This window comes from Hesperophylax consimilis, chromosome 21 (assembly GCF_061612785.1).
Source record: "Hesperophylax consimilis isolate HC1 chromosome 21, BYU_Hcon_1.0, whole genome shotgun sequence".
NCBI classification, from domain to species: domain Eukaryota; kingdom Metazoa; phylum Arthropoda; class Insecta; order Trichoptera; family Limnephilidae; genus Hesperophylax; species Hesperophylax consimilis.
This window is the reverse complement of record NC_142856.1, coordinates 2,203,078-2,230,014: the sequence shown is the minus strand read 5'-3', so window position 1 is coordinate 2,230,014 and position 26,937 is coordinate 2,203,078. Positions and strand designations below refer to the sequence as shown.

General features: G+C 34.9%; 1 protein-coding gene across 2 annotated transcripts in view; it reads right to left on the bottom strand.

The window, feature by feature from the left end:
* LOC149413500 (xibalbin-1-like) overlaps positions 1-26,937 on the bottom strand; it is a 312,022-nt gene that overhangs the window by 248,776 nt on the left and 36,309 nt on the right. For both annotated transcript variants that reach the window (XM_089644498.1, XM_089644499.1), the window contains exon 2: positions 14,362-14,483. In XM_089644498.1, coding sequence (XP_089500624.1) covers positions 14,362-14,455 — 94 coding nt within the window. In that variant the 5' untranslated portion in view covers positions 14,456-14,483. The remainder of the gene's footprint in view (positions 1-14,361; positions 14,484-26,937) is intronic.

Sequence of the window (26,937 nt, the reverse complement as noted above, 5' to 3'; positions counted from 1 at the left end):
CTAAAATTTATTAAAACACCTGTTGCTTGGATAAATAATATAACACCTCATCCTAGAAATCACATCATTGCAAAGAGTAGTGGATGCATGGCATGAACAAACTTCCACAACATATCATCGATTGCGTTAACATAAACCAATTTAAATTGATTGGATTCTTATTTAGAGAGAAGAAATGATTTATTTATTTTTCGGAATGACTTTATTGAGTAAAACCTCAAATTGTAATATTTAAATATTAAAGACAATATTAGTGATTTCTAAACGAAAATCTGAAACAGAAAAATCAGAAAAGGAAACGGTCACATCTGGGACTCGAACCCAGGACCCTTGTCTTTCCGTGACAGTGCTCTACCAACTGAGCTAATGGGACTCTATTCCCCTCGGTCATTTTTAACTGTATCATACTTCGAATAAGAACCACTAACATTGTCTTCATTTTTTCACCGCACATTTTTATTGGCAACTATCTTTATGTATGATCGCAAGATTCAACCCGAACTAAATGCAATCCAGACAGCGTCTTTTTTTTTTAGATAAACCTATCTTATTTTTTATTTTTAATGTGCGACATCTGTTGACTTTTCTGCAAGTCTAGAATGAATATTTATTTTTCGGAATGACTTTATTGAGTAAAACCTCAAATTGTAATATTTAAATATTAAAGACAATATTAGTGATTTCTAAACGAAAATCTGAAACAGAAAAATCACTTTTAAAACAACTCAATTACTGTTAAACATATTGTAAAATTAGATATGAACACATCAGCTAAATACTGCCTGCTCATTAAATAATAATAATAAAAAAACAATAAATACATTTCTAATTAAACGAAGGAGATACGAAGCTTTCAAACGAAATAAGGGATTTTGAATCCCAATATTATTATGTGAAATATCTGAAATTAAAGGCTTCTCAGAATCCGAGTGGGATCGGTGATATTTCCTATGAGGATGCAGTCAGACGGCAACCTCATTAACTTTGCAGGATTAACAAATTTAAACAATAAAAAAATAATAAAACCTTACCACATTTCGTAATAAACCAAATTCCTCAAATTATCATCCGCTTAAAAAATTACATTTATAAAAATACCGGTAATACCAGCAAAGTCCTGGTTTAACTCGACTATATTTGCATTTCGTTTGAAGATTGCTGTCTTTTTAATGGGTCATTAAAATTTATTTCTCAAATATGATATCGGTGTGTTCATTTAAACTTTCTAACTAACATTTTTTCAATATTATGGTACCTCCCTGCCTGAAGAAAGTTTGAAAAATATTTATTGTCATTGAGATGGGAACGTTTCTTTGGACAAATTGTTTAATTCCTTATTTTTTTAATGTGACACCTCACAAGGTCGCCCCTGTCTGTAAATTGGAGAGCAAATTTTGGTTTTGATTTATACAATAAGTAAAAATTAGAGAGGTACTTTTTTGGACACTATGTCTACTGTTCGCAAAACTCTAAGTTAAACATCCAACCAATTTGGTAGGTTCGAGAAGGTGACACTGAATGGAATACCGCATATGTTTCGTATAAACCTCATTAGGAGAACCTTTGTTGAAGTGTTTACATGGTTGCGATAGATGATACAAATGTTGACATATATTTTTTTCTATTGTTTTATTATTTCTATCAAATTTTTATATACAGAAAACATTGTTTTTTTGATGATAACCTAATTTTTATAAGACAAGGTTTTTGTGAATAGCACAAAGGATAACGAATTATTGTAAGCATTAATTTGTCAAGTCAAAATATTTTACCAACAAATGTAGATATAATATATCTCGACGCCATCTAGTGGGAAATTCAGCACTAACAAAGTATTTCCTACAAAAATAAATTTAGTTGTTTACAGGTGAAAAAAATATAATAAGCAGTAATTTTCGTTTGAAGTACTTGTACATATTGATTTATTTTTCGGGTTGGGAATAAACCGACGTAGCTCAGTGGTCCAGAGCGTCTGACCGGACATCAGAAGGCGCGGGTTGGATTCCCGTCGGCGGCATTTATTTTTACTCGGGAGATATTTTCAATTTGTATTGATATTTCAGCCGACTAATTATTGCTTATAATAATTTGTTATAGAAAACAAAGTTAAAATTCTCTCCTGGACAAAGCACTTGTTATTATTATTATGTAGGGAGCTTTGATGAAGCTACCCAAAATGCTATTTTACCCTTTAATTTAAATGTCAGGAGAAAAACTACACCGCAGTCAACTTTAAGTCAAGAACTCCCTGAAGACTGTTCACTTTTATATAGGTACATGGAAGGTTTTGTTTCTGAAAGTTTACAGAACAAAAATTACTAAGGTAACTATAAAACCGTTTAGCGAAATAAGCATTTGGAGAGGTTTCACAGCAACACAACGTGGTAGCAACAATCTTTGCTTCATCTACATTCATACACCGAATCATGTATATTATATTATATTTGTTTGAAACTTGGTTTTCAGATTTTTATGTGAATATCGTGTAAGATTTCCAGCGGTCTGAAGCCAGTGACACTACGGCATCCCCAAATTCTAATAAACATCGTTATGCAATGAACTTGAAAATCACGAAATCTGTCAAAAATTTTAATAAAATAAATACAACTTTGAAATGTAGAAACATTAATTCATCAATTAATTAAAAATAATGTTCTGTTTATAGGTACCCAATTTATTGCTTGTCTGAATTCTTAAAATTTTTAAACTAACACTTAAGAAAAATTCACGCAGAATTAAGTAACGGACATCTCGGTCAAACGAAGTTAGTGTGTATGATGATCGTATCAATATCGCACAAGAGTCCTAACTGCTCCAAAATGTCTTGAGCCAATGGGAAAATTCTCAATTGGAGTATGTTGTAATGCTGTAAGGAGTGGGGAAGTGGAAGGTTGGGAAGTACCTAGCTATTCAGATCTGGTCACTAAACACGGCTAAAGCCATTTCAAGAAACATTTCGATTATGCATTTTGGTCTCTCACCAGGGCGATACTGTAAGTATTTACCACTCTGGAACGTGCCACAAATATAAGTGTGTATTATATATAATTTTTAATTAAAAAATGTGAAATAACACTTAATAATCTAACAAAATTTCCAAAATATGACACAAACCCCGAGGAAAATTAATCATGTGGTGTTTAATTTACCAAAAAAAAATAACATACCAGTAAATATAAACTGATTTAATCTTATTTCTCACATTTTTTTGATTTCCAGTTGAGACCGATATCGTAATTATTAATTTAGAATTATAATTAGGAAACTTTTATCCGAGACAAAATCTAGGTTAGATACCATTTTTTATAACTTCGTAATCATTCAAAAAGATAGCTGCCAAAAAATATGCGAAAAATTAGTTTGAAGATAATATTAATAAATTGACGTATAATATGTTGTTGTGGTAAAACAGAGATCCTGGGTTCGATTCCCAGTTGAGACTGTTATCCTTTTATTATTTTGTTTCATTTTTCGATTAGATTTGTAAGTTTTATCATTTTCTTATTTAAATAAGTTTCAGTTTCGGCTGAAAATAACACAAGCCATTTAGGTCGGTCACTACTAGTTACCCATTTACCTCTAAGGGCCAATTAATTTTAGTTAGCAAGGTCAATGTCGATTATTGATTCCTTTAACCACTCGGATAGTAAAATTATTTTAGGTTTAGTTTCGTTTCAACATTCGTGTTTAGAGGTCATAATTAAATTGATATAGAAGCTTACGAGTTGTTGATAAAGGGCGTATATTAATAAGCATATTAAATTACTTAAGAAACAAAAAATAATTTCGTTAATTTTTAAATGTAAGGAGTAACAACGTAGAATAAAGAAAAACATAAGAAGCAACTTATGGGTGTGTTTCGTCATACAAATCCCGATCTTATGATCACAGCGGCACTACAAAACTAGTTTTTTGACTTCTTCTAACACAGCAAACTTATTTTGTGGCACCATTTCAATTGAAATTAATAAAATACTTAGTTTTTACCACTTTTATTGTTTATAAATACCAACATGTTTCATGAGCAACGCTCACTTCTTCAGGGTTTTAATAATGATGGTATTTATAAACAATAAAAGTGGTAAAAACTAAGTATTTTATTGATTTCAACTAGTGTTTTGAGTTAAGTTTGGTATCGGTAATACCACAATCTTATTTATTAGTGACAACATACAACCGTTTAAGAGATTCCGTTGGCCAAATTAGTTTGGCATATAATTGGCATACAGTCGGGCATATGAGCATTGCAATCTTTATTTGCGTTTATCTCAAAACTATGTTTTTGTAGATAGCCTATGATCCTAAACCCTCGAAATATAAGCCCAATTTCGCCATTTGTTTCTAAACAAAACTGTGTTTTACCTATTTTTTAATTGTTTAATTTTGGTTATTATTTTTATTTTATGTGAAACCACACAAGAGTCCCGACTGCTCCCAACCGTCTGGAGCCAGTGAGACTATGGCGTCCCCAATTGGGGTATGTTGTGAGGCAGAAGGTAGTGGGGAAGGGAAGGTGATGGGGAAGATGAAGATTGGGAAGTACCTGGTTATTCATATCTGGTAATGCAAATTTATTTTGTGGAAATCAACATACATGAAGATGAGAAAAACGTGATGTAACATCCATACAATAAGCTACAGTCGTGTATTGACGGCTTCCGTGGTCGAGGGGTAAAGCTCTCGACTAGAAAGCTGAAGGTCGCGGGTTCAAATCCCGGCGTGCGCAAGAAAATTTTATTTTAATTTTTGTTATTTCACATTTTTTTATTGAAAAATAATATGTAGTATATTTGCGGCACCTTCCAGATTGGAAGATACTCTCGGTATCGCCCTGGTGTAATAGCTCACCATTCAGAATTGAAACGTTGCTTAAAATAGCTTTAGCCGTATTCGGTGACCAGATATGAATAACCAGGAACTTCCCCACCTTCATCCTCCCATCTTCTTCGCCTTCCAACTACCTTCAACCTCACAACATACCCCAATTGAGGATGCCATAGTCTCACTGTCTTCAGACGGTTGGAAGCAATTGGGACTTTTGTGTGATATGCACATTCAAAAAATCTAGTGGGAGTGCTGCAGTACACCGCACAAAATACTAACTTTGTCCTCAGCACGCTTTCAACATGATACATTTGAAAAACAAATTTTATCGTAAAAGACAACCTCATTAAACGTGTGATAACGCCGTTAGAATATCTACCATAATCTTTAATCCAGTTTTATAAATATTTTATTTATTTACAAATAGGTAAGTTCAATGATGACAGAACATATCCTCTTAAATAACACAATAACTTCCTACAGTGCACTGTATAGAAAAACACTAGAAGAGCGACCTAAACCGTTTTCAAAGAATATTGATGGTTTTTTTTTCATTAACCCCACACAGTTACACATATAATTTCCCTCGTGGCCTTGGAGAGGAGGTTCTTGGTAGGAATCTAGGGATCAGGGTATCCAGGAGTGCCGTATAAATATATTCCTCTAGCTGCAGCGCACGACGATGGGTCTAGAGACCAGTTGCTATTTTATAAAACTTTCGCTTTCAAGACAAACCAAGTTGATTATCTGTTATATGTTTTCGATATTTGAAGAATTTGGTTTGACTGAGGATTGAACCTTCTTCCCAATGTACTCAATCAACCGCGCTAACAACTTAGCCAGATTGATGGATAGGACTGACATTAATTTCGAATTTAACTGCTTTGATGTCATTCAATTTCCGAGAAATATTGCTGTCGTGATCTAGTAAAGCACCCTAATATTTTGCTAATTATTCAGAAGATGGTCACCCGTTATAAAATGACAACACCGGCCGCTCGAGTCACCGAGGGTCCGAGCGGACACGCCGGCGACCGGAGCGCCATTCTGTTCTTTAGCGTCGTATAACCAACACGTTGTTATCCATTCAAATCACTTTCGCTCTAAAATGTTATTCGTAACCTTCTGATTAATAAATTATTAAACGTGGAAGTTTCTTTCATTACTCCGAATCAATGAGCCCGCAGCACCGAGTAAGTATCCTGGCGAACCATGACTCCTACAACATATCTAGTCATTGACAACGCGTTTATCTGCCGACTTTCAGTTCGATCCGATTTCGGAAAGTGGGTTAGTTTCCACTTCCAACATTCCACTTTATTCGTACATGGATTCAAATCTAAAAATATACAATCTACTTCTGTAGGTTTTAATCTTCAGTGATACAGAGATAGTAAAAAAATGATGTGGGTCTTTCAAATTTACAGCTTTTACCATAAAACAATGTGTATCTTCATAAAAAAATTGAGGGCTTAATGCTATGAAAATAATAATATAATGTAAAAATAAAGCAAGATTGTTATCATTACCCTTCCTCGTTGGTAGGTATCATATAAGTCTTCATACGTAACTATTTATTTTGTAACATCGAATGGCAAGTATCATTTTTTAATACTAATAAAAAAATATGACTGAAAATGATGTCCATTTATTATTACGTACTTATTTTTATTAGTACACTTGAAAATGGGAAATGTTTTTTTTACAGCGATCACGTTAGGTGCGGTGGAAATTTTGGATAACATATTGAGGGCGGTTTGTTTCACAGAATTTTAACAGTTCATCAAATTTCACAGTTAATATTCAATTCTGTTATTATCCAAATATTGTAAAACATCCGACCCATGATGGCATAATAACGCAACCTGAATAGAACTTGAAGTTTAACTTTGAAATTTGATAAATTGTTCAAATTCTGTACAACAACTTGTCCTAATGCTCCTTTATAAGCTTACAGAAGACGCTTTGCAAGGCAAATATACGAAAAACCGATTACAATGAACAAGCGTAAACGACTGTTGTTAAAATATTTAATAAAACATTTACAGGTTACGTAGCATTTAAAGAAATATTGTGATTTTCATACTTATTTTTTTTTTACAGAAACAAACAGTACATGATTTACAGAGACGAAACAATATACAGGAATAAGATACTAATGATATGTTTCCTTGTAATGTCTGCTAAGTGGTATGTCTATCCTTAATTACCAGGTGACGTGTGTAGTATAAAGGTGTGGGTGTGACGTGTGTAATGTAAGGGTGAGTTTTTGTGTGTGTATGTCTGTACGTTTGAATAGTACGCATTGAATAGTTTAAATTATTGACATGATGCCACGTTTGAATTTGGGCAGTGAATCCGAAAAAAATGTCAATGTTAGAGTTTAGACTAATATCATTTAGAGTATGAAGAGCTCGGTTAATTGGCGAATTAGATACCGCATTTGTTTTATAAGGTGTTTAATAACACAACCCGATGTGTTTTTATAATTTTCAAAGCATGCTTTGTAAGTTTTTGCCCTCGAAGGAATTTCATATAAATAATTACTTTTTCAGATCGGCATTTGAGTAGAGATTATTTAAAAACATATCATAAGGTCAAACGCGTCGTTCGTTATATTCTACGTGTTCGTAGATGGCGTTAACTTATTATTTTTATTAAAATACGCTTTTTGCAAGGTATTGCTTTACAATATCAAGAAAAAAAGTTTTTTTGCGCCTGTACAGACGCAATATGAATATGAACAAATAGTTTCGTTCGTTTAAAAACTCATTTATAAGGACAATACAGTGAAAACAAGGCAATGTTGCATATATACGGGTGCAAACAAATTATTCATCTTAATATTTTAATAAATTACTTGCTTAAAGAGTTTTTCCTAAATTATTTAAATTATAGTATAAGCAATAATTAGACGCCTGAAGTATCGATACAAATTGAAAATATCTACCACGTAAAAAAATGCCGCCCACGGGTTTCGGGTTTTACGTGACGGGGTTACGTGATGGGTTTTAAGTTACATATAATAAACAGTCATTGTTGATTTAAGTACCAGTACATATTGGATCATTTGGCGTGTTGGAAATAAGCCGACGTAGCTCAGTGGTTCAGAGCACCTGACCGGACATCAGAAGGTGCGCGTTCAATTCCCGTCGGCGGCATTAATTTTTACTCAGGAGATATTTTCAATTTGTATGGATATATTAGGCGACTAATCATTGCTTTTAATAATTTGTTGTCATTTGTGCTGTGCATAAAAATTTTTGTGTTAAAAACATTAATTTATCATTACAAAAAATAATAATTTAATTTCACGGAAAAATGGAGGTTATATTTGGGAAATAAAAAGTTGACTCACTGGCGATGGGAACAAATAAGAAAGATAGACATACCCTTAGACTCGGTAGAGGTTTTAAAGGTATGAACCTTTTTTGTACCTATTCACTTTCTTGGTGGATGTCGAGGTAATAAAGTGACGATTTTTAATACAGTTACACCCTTAAAAAGGGTTTTTTTAGAAAAAAAGGTAAAGGGTTCTCTTACATCGCTTTTTAACATTATTTTGATACGTGAGTTTGAGCTATGATGTGTCAAGGGAACTCAATTTGAAAACTGTCTCAACTGTAGTGCAGGAATGATTGTGTTAGCTTGCGTGGACAAAAACTCTCGAACTGTGAGCTCTGGCGTCATAAAAATAGACATCTTTGGTGTCTAGAAACCTTTTCAGCTCAAAAGTAAGATAATTATTCTAACGCAATAAACTTAAATTAGCTGACCGAGCATAGCGAAGTGCTGTTTTGACTCGACAATTTTGCATTTTGTCTAGCTGTAAACTTTTTTGTGTATTCCGTGTCCGGTCAATCCTGCAAGATGGTAGCCGTGTTTGATAGTACCTTTTTATTCCACCAGAGAGCGTGAGCGTTGCGACTGTTTCGAGCTATCATGTCGGAATCCACTGTTCACATAACTACTAGTGTAACGTTGCGTTAAAATTGCGATCAGAAAGTTAAACACTAAGGATGGGTTGTTTCACAGAAATTGAACAGTTCATCAAATTTCAAAATTGATTTTCCAGTTCTGTGAAGGTTCTATTTAAGTTCTTTCAAATTTCAGTTGTAAAACAACTGGCCAAAATAATGATATAATAACCGAACTTGAATATTAACTATAAAATTTGATGAATTGTTCAAATTCTGTAAATCCATCCGTCCTAAGGTAACCTAACATTTTCAAAATTAATTCTAAACTTTCGAACAAGATGATATTCCTAGAGAGTTTTATAAGCATAAACTTTTTAATATAAGTGTGTTTGTCGGAAGTGACTTGCCAGGTAAGTATGTTTTGGTATCTTTTCTAAATAACAAATGTAGATCCTAGGAAATAAATTGTACAGCGCCCTTGAGGTGATTTTTTACAGAAACGGCGCTCTACAAATTATCCAATTATTATTATTATTAGTCCTGTTGGAGAGGTCAAGAGGTTTCCCTCAACCAGTCTCTTCCGATCCGGCCTGCCACGCAGTCAGTGGAAAGACACATCCGTCGCCAAGACCCGGATAAACCTCACCCACATTAACCCGAGCACTCCTGCTAAGTCACCAAACGTAGCGATTCACTTAGGGTGACCTATGGCAGAGGTATTAGTTATCCAATAAATAGTTCCCGGGGCGGCAGGAAAATTTCGGGGCTTCTAATTAAATTCCAAGTTATAATTATTTCATTTTCGAGAAACTAATTTATTTTTCAAACTAAGTTTCTTTTGCACTAATTAGATTTGCCTTGAAAAAATATTTTTAAAGCAACATGGTTTCATTTGCGTTGTGCTTCAAGCTCATTTCTTTGGGACGACAAGGTTCAAACCGGGAAAATAAATACTATCAAATTAAGATTTTGCTTAGGTCCTAGGGGTGTTGTCTCAAGTCCCTGGGGTGGAAGGTTCAATCCCCAGTCACGTCATTAAAAAAAAAATAAGTTTCAAAACACAATTTAAAAGTCAGTCAGTTTACGAGTTAGTCCTTAGGGAAGAAGGTTCAATCCTCAGTCAAGAGTTGTGCGTTGTTGAATTTGTTATTTATATATTGTATAGTTCCGGGTCATTAGTATTCTATTGAAGGATCCGTGGCCTAAGAAGTTTGGGAACCACAGCTCTAGGGACGTCAAACAAAAAACGAACAATTATTGGCAAGTTCGTCTTCAATAAGTAACAAGTTTTCTTCAGAAGTTATGTAACTCAAGACAGATGAATCTCATCTCTTATTGGAAAACAGAAACTCTTGTTAAACTTTGGAGAAACATTGTCATGAAAACTTCCTTAGGGAACATTGGCAGTCGTTTTATTTAAGTGTTTTATCACAGAATATAAAAGCATGATAACTTGTTCTACCGGTATTCCAACGGAAGCAGCTCCGAAGAGCCAGCATCATTGAGCCCTTCGATGTGGAAACATAACATTTGTCACATGAGAAAGGATCGTTTTTACGACTCGTTCTGTGTCCCCTCCCTCCTTCGGCAAGGGTATCTTCAAGACCAATGTTTAAACGCCCTCCTCACAACATCCTCAAAGATGGCATAGACCTTCAAGGCCTCCTGAAAGGAGTTAAGAGGAAGCTACAAGCCAATAATGTGTATATTCTTAGTATACCTTATATTGTAGGTAATAGGCATTAGAATCGCTTGACAAACGGAGTCCAGAAACGTTCGATTTCAAACACAAAACTGGTTTTTATTTATTTTGTAAATAATTTTATAAGAAAGCAAAAAAGTTATTCAAGTAAAACTGTCATAGATAATCTTAGCTATAATACTGTATTTTTTAATAGTTGTTTCCCTTACGCGTTCATACTGAAAAAAAATTTTTTTTAGTAGTTAACATTTTTTTATTGAGTAATTTAACATTGTACCTATTTGTATTCTACTCAAGCGAAACGATAGGAAAACCTTCAATTTATCTAAAAATATTTTTTGGTATTCATAATGTGCACCAATTCGTTATAAAGATTAATCAAAATAGTGATTTGGCATTAAGCTTCGCCTTAACGTTAAAAAAATATATATGTAAAAGCATTTAATTATTGATTTTTAATGTGATGTTGCCGCACAACTGCTCCCCACTATACAGAGCGAGTAGGATTATAGAAACCCTGATTGTGGTGTATTGTGAAGCTGAAGGAAGTGTGGGAGGGAAGGTGATGAGGAAGAGAAAGGTTGGAAAGCTTCTGGCTATTCAAATCTGGTAACTAAACATAGATAAGGTTGGTTCGATTAAAAAATCAATTCTTTCAAGAAAGGCATACAAATACAATATTGTACAGATGATTTAATCCAATATTGTATTTTTATACCCTTTTGAAAGATTTTTTTTCCGACTTAACTGTTTATTCATATCCATATTGCGTTTGTACGGCTGCAAACAAATAAATTTTCTAAATATTGTAAAGTAATACCTTGCTAAAAGCGTGTTTTAATAAAAAAATAATTAATGCCATCTATGAACACGTAGAAGATGTAAAAAAGGTGCCTTTGTACGGAATCTTACCAGTGTACATTTCGGCGTTAGCTCAGGTGGTAGAGAATAGAGTTCCATATCTTCAGGTTTTAGGTCAGCCAACGGGCTTTTACACGGGGAACAAATGCCAAGTCGACCACTCCATATTCGTCAAAAGAAACACAAAATGGGAGTATTAAAATATATTCACAAAGCACAATTACATTACAGATACACAAATGAGAAGGGTTATTAACATCCTAAATATTTCTAGCTGTTTGTTAGGAACAATCTCTCTCTATATTTAAGAGTTCTGGCTGGCAAGCCTGAATGTTGACACGATTCTAATCATAAAAGACACATAAGGAGAAATGGTAATTAACCAGCTTACATGAATTTGCAGGAGGAACAACACGTACATGTTGAATCACTAATATGGCGGGATATCTTCTGTACTGTACGCGCCATTGCGCGTGCAGTTCTCCATCGTAAATTGGTACAAAATTAGATACCGGTTTTTAAAGTACTTGCACGAAAATAGCCGTTAATTTAGACGCGCTACGGGAGCGTCTTTGTTAATTGCAAAGCACACATGTTGTCAAGGCCGAGGTTAGATTTTAAATGTGGGGGCCGTTGATGATTTCGTCAGCCAGCGTGCGCGAGCATTGGGCAGTTTTACCAACTTAACCCATGCGCAATGCGAACGCATGCCCACAGCGAACAATGGTGACAACTGATAGCTAACTAATATGAATTCGCGGGAGTTTTTAAACGTGTTGATTTGTTACGTGACAAAGATAACGAACGTTGCTTTTAACCTTAATGTTAAATTTAAAAAAAAATCAAAGAATGTTAAATTTATTAAGATTTGACCAATGGTTTTGTAATCGATAGATTTATCGGCTCAACCACAGAGTAGATAGTTGGTCGTGTAAGAATTAGACCAACAAAATAATTCATTTCATAAATTGAGATCATTTATCACGTTACATAAAACATTATGTGTCTAGTTCTAAATATTGTTATGACGGTATTTCTGTAAATATCAAAGCGTAATTTCGTATCATTTCTTCGGTATTTCTCTTACAACTCGAATGGGCTTTGTTTTAATATGTATTTCAATAAGATTGCTCTTAATCCATTACATTGAAAATCTTCGTTATATTGTTATTTTGCGTGAGAAAGTCTTCACATTTTGCAGAAGGTATAAATATTTCGTTTTAATTGCGTACATATATCTTACTTCGGAATAATATTACATTATTCCAAAATGTATAAAGCCTTTGAAATTTGGTTGACGAAATGAATTCTTGCAAAGATTGTACAAATACATTATTTACGGTATTATTAAAGGTGTATAACAGACTGTGTCTATTTACTATTTATACACGTGAACAGTAACAAAATAAAATAATGTGAAATTTCATTATAAATGTTAACACTTATATTTCTGTGACCTTGCGTACAATTTTTTTCTTAAGTGAAACCGCACAAGATTTCCAACTGCTCCCAGTGGTCTGGAGCCAGTGAGACAATCACATCCCCAATTGGGGTATATTGTGAGGCTGATGGATGAGGAAGGTGGAGAAGCACCTGGTTATTTAGATCTGGTCACCAAACAAGACCAAAGCCATTTCAAGCAACATTTCAATTTCGAATTGTGGTCTCACACCAAGGTGATACTGATAGTATCTTCCACTCTGGAACGTACAGCAGATATACTACATATTATTTAAAAGAGTAATTTGTGAAATAACACAATTTTATCAAATAAAATTTACTTGCGCACACCGGGATTTGAACCTGCGACCTTCAGCTTGCTAGTCGAGAGTCTAACCCCTCGATTACGGAGGGTTACTTAAAATCCAAACCAAAATTTTCTCTAAAATTAAAAGATTTATTTGAAAGTGTTTAAAGACCTACCTACTTAATCAATAAACATGTCAAGTGTCAAAATAACAGAAATGTGTGTCCCTGCGTGTGAAATGATGTATGAATGAAGTAAAGTAAGGAGAAAGAGAAAGCCATGTGGTGGTCTACCCTCTCTGCCTATCCCTGAGGATAAACTTGACTGATGGTTCGATAGTTGTATGAAAACTGTATACATTGAGAATGGAATAATGGCAGGTCTAACAATATCAGCCATAAATTCATTATCTAAGGCTCATAAATTAAACTCAAAATCCCCATAATAACAAACACTCGAGATATATTTAACAAATTTTAATTAATTTCGACAAGTTAAGTTAACACAAAAACCATTTGAACTCATATCTTTAAAAACAAAACAATTTTTTTCTTAATTACACAAAACACACGGCCTAAAACCAACGAACTTTTACAAATACAACATTTGGACAAAGATGTTTCAAATACATTGCGACTAAAATATACAATAATGTACCTGAAAAAATAAGACAATTAAAAAATCAAACAGATTTAAAATAATGGATAGTCAACAAATAATCGTGAAATAATTTGTCAACACACCCAAATCTAAATCTAAATTTAATTAAAATACTGGATAGTCAACAAATATTCATGAAATAATTTGTCAACACACCAGAATCTAAATCTAAATTTAATTAAAATACTGGATAGTTATGAAATAATTTGTCAACACACCCAAATCTAAATCTAAATTTAATTAAAATACTGGATATTCAACCAATAGTCATGAAATAATTTGTCGAAACTCACCCAAATCTAAAATACTGGATAGTCAGCAAATAGTCATGAAATAATTTGTCAAAACTAAATATTTAAAGTTCTCTAATCTCATTATTGTAACCTTTTATGTACCTATCAAAATTAACCTTTTCTTGAAATAAAATAATTGTAATCTAGCCCTAGTAAAGATTTCCCTAGTAAGAAAGGCGCAGTAAAAAAATATGTGTAAAAGCTACCTGTTTATATGCCTCATAAATAGCAAAAATAGTTATTACAAAATTAGTAAAAAATCTGTCATTTTTCCCTGAACCGATTTTTTTTTATGCACATATATTTTTAAAATTCAAAGTCCCTTTGAGGTCCGAAATATAAAGAAGTTCCTACCTTCTTCCAGGTAAGGTCCCGCTGCCGCCACCGGCAGGAGTTCCAGAACAGCCAGCAGAGCTCCCAGCATCAGAAGAGCCCACGCAGTCCTCATGTTGTACTGGATTAAATTCAGGTCTTCACTGGAAAGAGACAATATTCCGTGTAAATATTAAGAAGAACGGCTGCGCCACCTTTTCCATACAAAACTTAATTATGGATTTGTGGCCAAAATACCCTACCAGACCTAATAAAACCGTCTCTTGCTTGGCAGGACGGAACGACGCTCTTGCATGGAAACGGGACGTCGCTTTTGCACCGAGTGACTGTTCATTCGGTCATCCTCGTGACTCGTTGGCTGCCAAAACTGCGTCTACAAAAAATGTTCCAAAAATTTGCCCTCATAGGCCTACAAAATTTATCTTTCTACGGGGTCAATTAATTCTGATAAATGTTTCACTGAAATCTCAGATTTTTCTAAATAAGGACCTCGGAAAGATACTAATAGTCGTCTAGAAAAATAAAATATAGTGTTTTTACTTCTAATTTTACAGTTAATACATTTTTCAAACCGTTTAACGTACAATATTTAAATTGTAATGTACAATTTTTATTAATCTTAAATATAAGTTACTTATGTCCGTGGGTATCTTTCTGAAAAGAAAGGCAATTACTAATTCGTCGGAATCAATTAACATTTGAGCTTCGAGCATCTTTCGTATTTTACTGCATTTTTTATAATGGTACAAATATTATATATCTTATATCGTAGGTACCTCACGTCTCGTCTCTTTTTGTTTGATTATTCCTTTGCCTTTGAAATCCCTTTCTTATATTCGCATTTTCGCCAAGTATTTCTTCTGAATTTTGTACGTGCCCCGTAAAATATATTATTATCCATTCAAAAATAAAGAAAGAAACGTCCGCTTAGCTTAACATTCTCATATTTATACAAGACTTTTCTCTGCATAAAATAATGACGTGTTATCCTTTGTACTTCTGAAAAAATGTTAAATGGCCGTAATATTTTTGTTTATTCAACTTTATTAATTACATTATTTTGGTGATGCAATGTGCCTGTCCAACTAGGAAATCCTGTGTAGAGCAGGTATATCACTCGAGGTAAATATATATAAGTCTAAAGTAATGGTGTTTGAAAGAGAGAGTACGAAAACAGTGTGCAATATAGTTGTAAATCAGGAATACTTGGAGCAGGTGGATGAGTTTATATATTTTAGGAAGTATGTTTACGAGAGATGGGAAGGCTGACAGAGATATTGAAAGAAGGGTAAATGCAGGTAACTCCATTAAACTGAACGCAGTTGGCGCTAACAAAAAATTGTTTAAATTGTTAGCAGTCCACAATGGAGTGCTGGTACCTACCCTGATGTAAGGAAGTGAGGCATGGAACTGGCAGAGAAAGGATGAAAGTAGACTGAATGCTGTATTTAATGGATCCCTGAGGCGTATGTGTGGTAAAAACATGTATGATCGTGTGAGAAATGTGGATATCCGCAAAGAGTGCAAGGCTGATGTAAACGTAATGAGTAATATTAAGAAAGGGACGCTTAGATGGTTTGGGCATGAAGAGCGAATGAGCTAAGAAAGTAGTGTAAGGGTCGCCCGAGGAAGACATGGCACAATCAAGTGAATCAGATACTCGAGTCGGGCCACGTCAAGAGTCAGAATAATAGAAGAGTATGTATGATACGATGTATGAATGTGAATGAGGCAAGAAGTGTGTGCCAAGACCGAGTTGTTTGGCGGTCCGTCCTCTCTGCCTACCCCTGCGGTGAAACGGCGTGATGGTTAGTTAGTTAGTTATATATATGAATATATTTTACCATTTTATCTAATTGATACTATTACTCAAAAATGGAAAGATATAAAACTGCTAACTGCGGTTTAAAGCCAATTGATCCACCTAGATTTCACCATTTATCTCATATTTTTAGTCTATTATTATTACTATTTTACCATTTTATCTAATTGATACCATTACTCAATAACGGAAACATATAAAACTGCTAACTGCGGCTTAAAGCCAATTGATCCACCTAGATTTCTCCATTTATCTCTTATTTTTAGAGCCTATAAATTTGGCACATTTTGGCCAAACGTTTTAAAAACCTTTTTGCAAACTTGGCATAATCTGCCAAAAGTCGCTCGAGTGAATAAAACAAGAAGTTTACAATACAATAATAAATGATTTTTCACAAAAACGGCACTATTTAAATTAGCCAAATATTTTTATTATTATTATTATTAACACCACATTGGGTACATTAAAAATAAAGGGCCATCAGCATTGTATCATTTAATGACTTTGTATGACCTTTTAAAAGTGTGTTGAATTGTCATTTTGAGGACTTATCATGGAACCCCCACCGATGTTGGGCGATTGGCATTCTATTCAAATTAATTCCATATAACGGTAGAATAAGTTGGGGACTCACTATCCCTTCATTGGTATGAAATACGGAGTCGAATTAAAATAATGTAGTTTTTTCACAATGTGGATTCCTTCACAACATGAAGTGAATGGTAAAAAATGTCTGAGACGCCCGAGGAAGACATGAATCAAATAATTATTTGTTTTAAATTGATTGGTACGTGATGAACCAAACAAGAGGTGTTAAGAGAATGTATGACTTAGAAAAGAGTGGTAGATAAAGTTGTGGATGCCCGAAGAAAACACGGCACGATTAGGTGAAACAAATACTTATAAAGTCTACTTTAAAAAAAATCTATTCTTTCAAATAATATTAGTTTAATCTTTAAAATGCACCCAGTTTTCAGGTACCTACACCAGAACTCACAAGCCCGAAATTTTACTCCGGACCATTCATAACCCGTGCAACGCTGGGTACACGTCAGCTAGTAAGTATCTTCATATTAGAACAAGTACCTTCATAAGTTTTTTTATTTAACGACAATATAAAGTAAAGTAAAAAAGATACAATATTAAGTAAAATAAAGATATAAAGTGATGTAGTTTGTTCTCAGTCCTCTTCACTAGGTATTCCTGTTCCGAAGTGGACTGAAGGTTGTTGTATTTGTGTTGATCATGATTTTCTCATCTTCTAATTTGTTGGTTCTCACAAAATATAAAATAAATTAAGTAAAAAATATTTATGTTTGTTGTCTATAGTTTGCGTTGGGGTTACTTCATAAATTTAATGATTTCCTCTTCTTCGTGTTTAGTTAGCCATAATTTGATGTCTTTTTTAATCTTTTCTACATCCATGGTGTTTTTAATTTCAATAAGAAGGGCATTATATAATTTTATAACATGGAAATAGTGGTTTATCTGGCCGAAAGATGTATTTAATTTTGGAATGTTTAGTAGATTTGAGGATTTCGTCCTTGTAGTGAAGGTGTGTTGTTCAGCAAGGTACTCATATTTTTCTTTTTTATACCTTCATATTATTACATATTTAGGAACCTTTTTTTTCAGCAGATTTTTCACAAAATAAGTCATTAATATTGGTGTAATAATAATAACAATAATGATTGGCTTATTTGTATAGCGCCCTTTTCGGAAGAAAATCACCTCAAGTGCGTGACCTGAAAGTTCCTACCACTAAATGATACCCAATGATCGAGTGGTTAGAGGCGTTGACACGCGTTGAGGCGTTATTCATGTTCCTTAGAAGGAACTCTGGTATTGAAGGGTCAAAAAATATATATTTTAACATTTAAATCGCAAACATTTTGAGACATATCTTTCTAATACCTAAATATTTAGTGGGGGATGCGAACTTTATTTTTAAAGTGTTCAAATTATAAGTTATAGTTACATAATACAAAATCTAGTGAACCGTCGGAATTTAAAGGGTTGAACTTGAAAACGTTTTAACAAATAAATTTTTATATCATTCCAACGAGACCTATGAAAAATCACGGTATAGTAAATCTATTTAGTGAAGATCAAAAACCTTAGAAATGTAAACAAAACATTATACACATTTCAAATATAGAATTAAAATAATTTTCTGGTAAAAATATTGTATGGTAGGTAGGTACTTTATCGTTTTTCTAATTTCTTGACATCAATTCCAATTTTGAAAATGTCACACAAATTCAAAACAAGTTCATTGAAGCAGAGTTAAAGTCACTAACAGACAGACCCATAACCGAAATTAATATGCTTGATTATATAATCTTTTTAACTTTTTTTTTTTTTTTTTTTTTTTTTTTTTTTTTTTTTTTTTTTTTTTTTTTTTTTTAAACGCCCATTGGGCTTTTACATATGTAACGGACGTAGTTGACCATATTATTTAATTTCATAAAAATTGTTTTACTTTTATAAAATGTCCCTACTCCACGCCACTGGCAAAATCACCACTCCCCGCCACTGGTCATTTTGTCCAATTTTCGGCCCAAGCTTTTTTGATTTTTTTTGATTTTATGGATTCTTTCGTAATCCTCTAACTAGCTAGGGCTTATAACAATACCCTTCATGTTTCTAACTAACTAGTACTGCGGCTGATTAGCCTTATTACTATCACCATCTGATGGTTGTATTTAATTGACTGAATTTATGTTACATTAATAAGTTTTATGAGGAAAAATTCTTAACTGGATAAAAAACCTCATACAAATGACAAGAAAAAGAAAACAATAAGTTCTGAACTTTTTACGCTGTTTGACTTTGTGATTTACTGAATTTAAGTATTTCATTTTTTCATGTTTTGGCTGCGTCCTTTTCGCTTCGGTGGTCCTGCAAAAAAGTTTGTTAGAGAATTCCTGTGGAAGAAAAAACATATTTTGTTATATTAAAAAAGGATACTATTTCTTTGTCATCGCTGTTATTTTTCTCATGGAGCTTCACGGTGTGATCTCCTTGAGGAGCTCCATTAGGATAATCAGTTTCTCTGTCTTTGATGAGCAGGAGGCCAATTTTTCGCGTACCCTGATGAGGCCTCGCAGTAGGATCATTATGTCCTCGTCATCAGAGGATCCGGTGTTTGGCGCTTGGCGTTGTTCTGGTGTGGTTCTTGGTGGTTCCTGTTGTTCAGGAGCCTGTTGCTGGTGGTTGCTTCGGCCCGCTACGTCCGCCCAGGATCGGCCGTCAACTCTGGCCGCGGGTCTCTGTGCCCGGGGCTCTGCCTCTTTGCGCCTCTGGGCGTTGGATTGCTCCTGTCTGTGCTGGAGAGCAGCTACGTATGCCACCCTGTTGGGGCATTTGCCGTAGTTTGCGGGATGGGCTCCGCCGCAGTTGCAGCAGACGGCCGGCTCTTCTCGATTTGTTTTCGGGCACTCCGGTGTGGCGTGACTTCCTTCGCATTTGACGCAGCGAGCGACGTGTGCGCAATTTCTGGACCCATGTCCGAAATTTTGGCACCTGTGGCACTGTGTTCCGTGTTGTAGATGGTTGCTTCGGTACTTTCTTAATGTAATCCTGCAGTGGCACAGGTAGATCACCGCGGCTCTCAGGTGGCCCATGTTTGTTTCCTGGCCAAAGTGTGCCAGGTAAAGCGGGTATTCTGTTCCCGGGGTGGTCATCATGACCACAGTCCTTGCCGGGAAGCCTTGATTCTCAAGGTCTTCCATTATGTCACCTGGTGACAACTTCGGGAGTCCCCTGATGACGGTCTTCTTGAGTTTCTCTGCTTCTGTGGTGAAGGTGTGGAAAGGCTTCTCCTCTCCACGTAGGGCTGCTGTCAGTTTTTTGTGGGCTTCTACCGAGCTCACCACAACGCTGATTTTGCCTCCTTTGGCATACCGGAAGTTGAAGTGGGCACTTCCAATGTGCCTCTGAACTTCCTTCGTGATGTCTCCGTGCGTCATTGACCCTATGGTCATGATTACGGGCGGGACTCGTGTGCTCTTCCCAAGAGTCGGTGCAGTCGTTCGGCTGGTGGGCGCCTGGTCTCTGCTGGTGGACGCCACTGGTCTTGGTGGCGTCGGGCGTTTCTTCGTCGGTGGCGACGGGATATCCTGGGCTGGTTCTCTTACTTTGTGTAAGGGTTCATATTTATTTTCGTGAACCAGACGAAAAATGGGCTTTGGGGGGGAATGGGGGCGCTTTGAAGCCGTAGCCCTCGTCCATTCCTCTACCATGGGTGATGTGGCTCTTGGTGATCCGGTTGCCGAGCCGGAGCCGATCTGCGAGGATCCAAACACGAATTCCTGCTCGTGTGTATCTGGATTGAATCTCCAGCCTGTGGCACCCTCCGGGAAATCCATGGACAGGGGCTTGTTGCGCTTAAAAGTCGCTATTCCTCTTGGCGTGCGGTGGTACGGCATTTTTGGGTTGAATTATTCTGAAACGAGAAAAATTTATATTAGTTGCGTAATTTGCTGAATGCCTTGAGAAAGGCAGTTGGGACGACGTAAGTGAATTGCGAAGATTGCCTTGAAAAGGGCAGTTGGGGCGCGTGCGCCTGCTCCAGGCCGGCTGAATTTCTCCGGCCGGCTGTAAGGTGTTGGGGCCTGGCTGTGTGAACACAAGCCAGACGGAAGCAGTTTTGTGGCTATATTACAAGCCACGAAAAATCCTCAAACTGCGCAAAATCCACAAACTACGCAATCCTCTCCTTTTTCTCTATCTCTATCTTTCGGCCCAAGCGGCTTGAAAACTTTGACTCCGAATGGCTTCGATACCACATCGCCGGATCAATGTCCAGCATTTTTTCTATGTAAATTTTACATAGAAAAATCAATTTTTAAACATTGCAAATATGTATATTTTACTTGTTCATCCCCTCGGCGGTAGTCAAATAAACACTATTTTCGATATACTACCGCTGAGGAGATATTAAAAAAGCTGTTTTTCACCCATATGTAAACCCATTTTTGAACAATATTTTTTACCCTTTTTGCGTGTACAAAAATCCAGGAACCTCGTAGCATAGTGAATCTTATCTCTTTCTGAGCGCTATGTTACGGGGGACCTCGGAAAAATACTAACTTAACATGTTTTACAAATTTGATCGCTTGAGATCATTTTTACACATTTATTTTACAAACATTTCTTATTTTTTGTCGTATCTTGACAAACAAAAAATCTAGTTGTCAAGATACACATTCCTATAACTACTATGCATTTAAACTATGTAATTGTCATTCATGTAAGCGCTCAAAATCTTTTCTAACTCGCAAATTTAAGCGACCACTATCACCATTGCTGCCGACAAAATGAATATGCAACAATTTGTCGGAGGCTATAAACTCATTGTTGGCGCGGGTATAACCCCCCACCACTTTTTGGCTCCTAGCCCAATGTCGGGCGCGAGTCAGGCTAATTAAATATAAGCAGCCACATAATTAAAAATAAATCAGTTCATCTTTACCACCGAAACCAAGCGTTTTATTTATCTACAAGTGACTCCTGCCCAACATCTGCCTCACCTCGCCGAGTCTTCTGCTCCAAGATCTTCTGGTGTTACCTCTTCGAGACCAGCCGGCCCTCCTCTGGAAAACCGCCAACACCAGAAGCGAGCAGAGACGAAAGCACACCCAGTGCCCACCATTCACCAAGCCTGGGTGCGGGAGGCAGATTTCATCACAATATCAACTACAATCATCATCATCGGCCGTAAAGGAGCATCTCATCGGTTGAAGACACGGTTTGGACCCGGCGCCTAAATCTACAGTCTTGTGCGGACTCCCGTCCAGTACAACATACATTGTTATTAGTGTTATTACATTAACTATGTGACATTGAAAAGTTTACGTACATATATAAATAAAATAGTTATTATATCTGTAGTACATAAATGTTTTACAAATAATACAGAATACCATTATGGAGAACAGTTTTTTTTTTCTTTTTTTACTTACTTAGAAAAATAAATGGATTGAAATTAATCAGCATTTATAGGGACTTAAAATCATATTCGAATTGTTATTTAAATTACAATATTAATTTGTAAAGTTAAAACATATATATTAAAGTTAAAAAGTCATAAAAGAAGTCATAAAAGAAAAGAGTGAAAACAGAAGATAAAAAATGGGTTTTTTACTATGGAGTGGAGAAGTCATACATATCAGCAAAGTGTTTATGTAGATTTCGTTTGAGCACTGCTACGGAATCTCTAAATATATCAACAACATTACCAAATTTATTACCAAAATTTTGTATTCGATTTAACGATATGTGCGCATGATAATTAGATTTGAAATTGTTACAGAAAAAGGTGGAATTTTGTCTCGTATTTTTGGAAGGTACAAATAATTTTACTGTGGCAAGAATTTCAGGGCTGTCGATTCTATAATTAATAATTTTATTTAGTAGAACAAGGTCGGAGATAATTCGCCTATCTGATAGCGTAATCAAATTTAGTTGATGCATGAGTTGGATATAATTTATATTTTGGATTGGAATATTTAGTTTAAAGTTAATAAATCTTAAAAATTTGTGTTGTACCCTTTCAATATTGTTGGAATGTACTTTATAAAACGGGGACCAAATAGGCGAATTATACTCTACTTGACTTCTTACTAAAGATGTGTACAGTGTGTTCAAACATTCTAGTGACTTGAAGTCACATGCGGTTCTACATATAAACCCAAGCATTTTTAGGGCTTTATTTGTGATTTCATTTATATGCGGATTGAATGTTAACTGTTCATCAAATATAACACCCAAGTCCCTGATTTGAGTGACAGCTGTCAATTTTACATTATTAAACGAATATTCATAAATTGTATGATTTCGTATTTTACAAAAACGAATGACCTGACATTTTTTAATATTAAGAAACAGAGAGTTGATGATGCACCAACGATATAGTTTATTTAAATTAAGTTGCAAAGTATAACAATCGTCTAAACTGCGTATTGTTTTATATATTTTCAAATCATCTGCGAAAAGAAGAACTTCTACATCTTTAAATATGCTAACAATATCATTAATAAATAACAAAAAAAGAATTGGTCCCAGGTGAGACCCCTGAGGGACCCCACTTGTGGCTTCGAAAATGTAAGATTCCACAGATTTTATTTTGACACATAGCTCTCTTTTACTAAGATAACTTTCAATCCAACTTAACAGATTACCCTTGATACCCAACATACTTAATTTTTGTACAATGATATGTCGCCTAACTTTGTCAAATGCTTTGGAAAAATCAGTATATATTGAATCCACTTGATGCTTCAAGGCAAGAGAATCAGTTATGTAATTTTCGTATATGATCAAGTTACTTAGGGTGGATTTACCTGTGATAAAGCCATGCTGGTTGGGTACAATAATATTATTAATTTGTTTACATATTACATCTAGGACTAACGATTCAAATAGTTTGGGAATAGCGGACAATATACATATTGGTCTGTAGTTCGATACATCGCTTTTATCTCCCTTTTTATGAATAGGCGTAAGATAGCTTTTTTTCCACTGTTTTGGAAAACACCCTGACGACAAAGACTTATTAAATAGTAAAAATAATGGATAAGTCAAACTGCGAACACAAGATTTTAAATATATTGGAGGGAAACCATCCGGTCCAGCGGATTTATTAGTATCTAATGCTTTTATAGCCGTTTCTATAGCGTTTATTTCAATAAAACAATGGTTTAGGTTAAGTGATTCTTCAAGTGATATATCATTTGGGATTTCATTATCGGTAATATTATCATCATAAACACTTTTGAATAAATCTGCAAAAAGATTGACAATGCCTTCGGTATTATCCGCACAATTGTTATTCAGATACATAATATTTGGTAAACTACCATCATTTTTACGCTGAGCATTAGAAAAGTTCCACATTTTTTTAACATTATCATGAACCTCCATTTCTATTAAACTAATATAATCATTATAACATTTTTTAGACAATTCTTTGCACTGCTTTCTTATGTTAGTAAACATTATATAATCATCGACGTTTCTAGATTGCTTATATATTCGGTGAGTTTGTTTTTTAGTATAAATCAATTCTTTTAATTCTTTTGAAAACCATGTAGGGTAAAGGGATGCAATAAAATTAACTTTTGGAACATGACGTTCTTTTGAAGTGTTTAGGATTGAATAAAATTGTTGGACTTGATTCACAATATTGTTTTCATCTTCTAGAAATGACCAGTCTATATGGTCAAGATAATCAATTATATTTGGGTAGTCAGCTTTTTTAAAATTGTACGATGAAGTTTTTAATTTCTGCAATTTTCTAGACTCATTTGTGATAATAATATCTAACGCGGGATGGTGTTGGTCTAAAGGTAACAACAATTCATCCGATTGTTCTACCACTGTACTTAAGTCACTAGAAAATACTAGGTCAAGCATTCGGTTATAAGAATTATGCACTTTATTTAACTGTTTTAGTCCTAGGAAAAAAGACATATCAAGCATTTCCTTAGATTTGACACACTGCACTTCTGTTTCGTTAATAATCACTTCATTGTTCTTATCGAAAGACCAGTCGATTTTCGGAAGATTGTAGTCGCCTACAATTATAAATTTGGATTTAGGATATTTATATTTTAGTGTTTCTACATCCTCGATGTGGTTCTTGTATATTTGCAGATCTGACATTGGTGGAATATAAGTACAAGCGATAATGATTTTTGTGGATGAAATATTTAGCATTACAAACATCTGTTCAACGCTTTTGTGTTTAACTGGCAATTTTTTAGATGAAATGTTTTTAGATATGCACACCATTACACCTCCTCCTTTTGATTTGTTGCTTGTAATGGGGTCACGGTCAAGACGATAGATGTTGTATTTATTGAGACCTAATTCCGATGAATTGATGTCCTCATTTAACCATGTTTCTGTTAATAACAAAATATCATGTGGGAATGTGGGAGAAGTTATTTTAAGATGTTGTAATTTAGTTCTCATTCCGCGGACATTTTGGTAGTACTTTCTGTATTTATTCTAAATTTCTGTGGTCACCGATCCTAAATTTTGACTGACAGCAAAAAGGATATGAAATTAAGCATAATATGACGAATGATTTATCAGATTGATGTCTCGTGAATCACTGATTATTATTTCTAGTCCGTTGGGAACACAAGTAAAGTGTTATAAATACAAAGTTTCAATCACAAAATTTTTTATCGAGGCTAAAGTGATTTCAAAGCTTTTTATCAGAGTGGAAAATCTTAACGCTTGGTGGCATAAGCAATTGATAAAGTTTTTAAAAGTTGAAGCGAACCCAAAACATCAGTTATCCATAGACATCCGTATTGACAGATTTGGCCGAACATGAAATCTGGGAATCATTTCGACGAGCTAGAGGTTAAACACGTGACCAGATTTTTAGCACCAGGAGATTTCTCTGCATAGGCTCTGAATGTTTGTTTTTAACCGAACCGCCAAACGTAACGACGCTAAAAATGAGTGAAGTGGATAAATTATAACTCATTTCTAAAAGTATTGAACTAAATAGTGTTACAAAATTTCAACTTTATGGAAACATTATGAATTAAATTAAGGACGGGTTGTTTTAGAGTATATGAACAATTCTTCAAATTTCAAAGACAATTTTTAAGTTCTGTTATTACTTGAGTTCTGTCAAGTAACTAATCTATAATGACATTATACCAAAACTTTAATAGGAACGTTGAATGTCCCATTGTACATAGTTTTGGTACTTGAATATGAAAATGAGATACTTTGAAAGGAAAAAAATCAGCTTTTTGAATAACGCACTAATAATAATTGTATTAATACATTTGCCACAAGTGGAACATATAAGGCTGGCCGCATACATACGTTTTCCGTATTCGATTTCCGAATTCGTTTTCCGTATTCGGAATTCCGTGAGACTAGCGCAAACGTTCGTTTTTCTTCATTCGGAATGTATAAACGTCAGAACCAGTGTTGCCAACAAGGGCGATATATCGCCATTTAGGCTACTCAGAGCGAGAATCGGCGCCGAAAAAATCTAAAAGGCGACTGGTCGCCAATTAAGCTATTTCAAAAAAAACAATTTTAAACATGTCCCGAAATTCTCTAGCCACCCCCCCCCCCCCCCCCCCCCCATGAAATATATTTTTCTGGGGACAAATTTTATATTTTCTTGAAATTCTCTAGCCAGCCCCCATGATTTTTTTTTTTTTCTGGAGACAAATTTTATTTTTTTTAAATTCTCTAGCCACCCCCCCACGAAATTTTTATTTTCACGTAAAAAAAATCAATTTTAAACATGTCCCACCTAACAGCAAATTCGGCTACTTTACGCCACCTTATGTATGAGAAACGGCGATATTAGGTCAAGATCCGTTGGCAACACTGAATTACGAACGGAAATTTCCGTACGTTTGCGTCGGCACAAACAAACTGTATGCAATAGCTGCGTTCCACATGACGTCATTAGGTTTTTTCCATTCGGTTTCTCCGAACGCGCCGGCTCGCATTCGGAACGTGCGTAAGGAATTTGTTCCGTTCGGAACTAAAACGAACGTGTGCGGCAGTTAATGTATTTTCTACTGATTCCGTGCATTCGGATGTCCGAATACGGAAAACGAATTCGGAAATCGAATACGAAAAACGTATGTATGCGGCCAGCCTAAGACTCCCATTTGATTCCGTTTCATCATGAACATAATATTTCAACTTCACTTAATTGAATGCACGACTGCCTTTATACCATAGCTGCCGGTGACAGGTCTGTCCCACTTATTCATTGGATC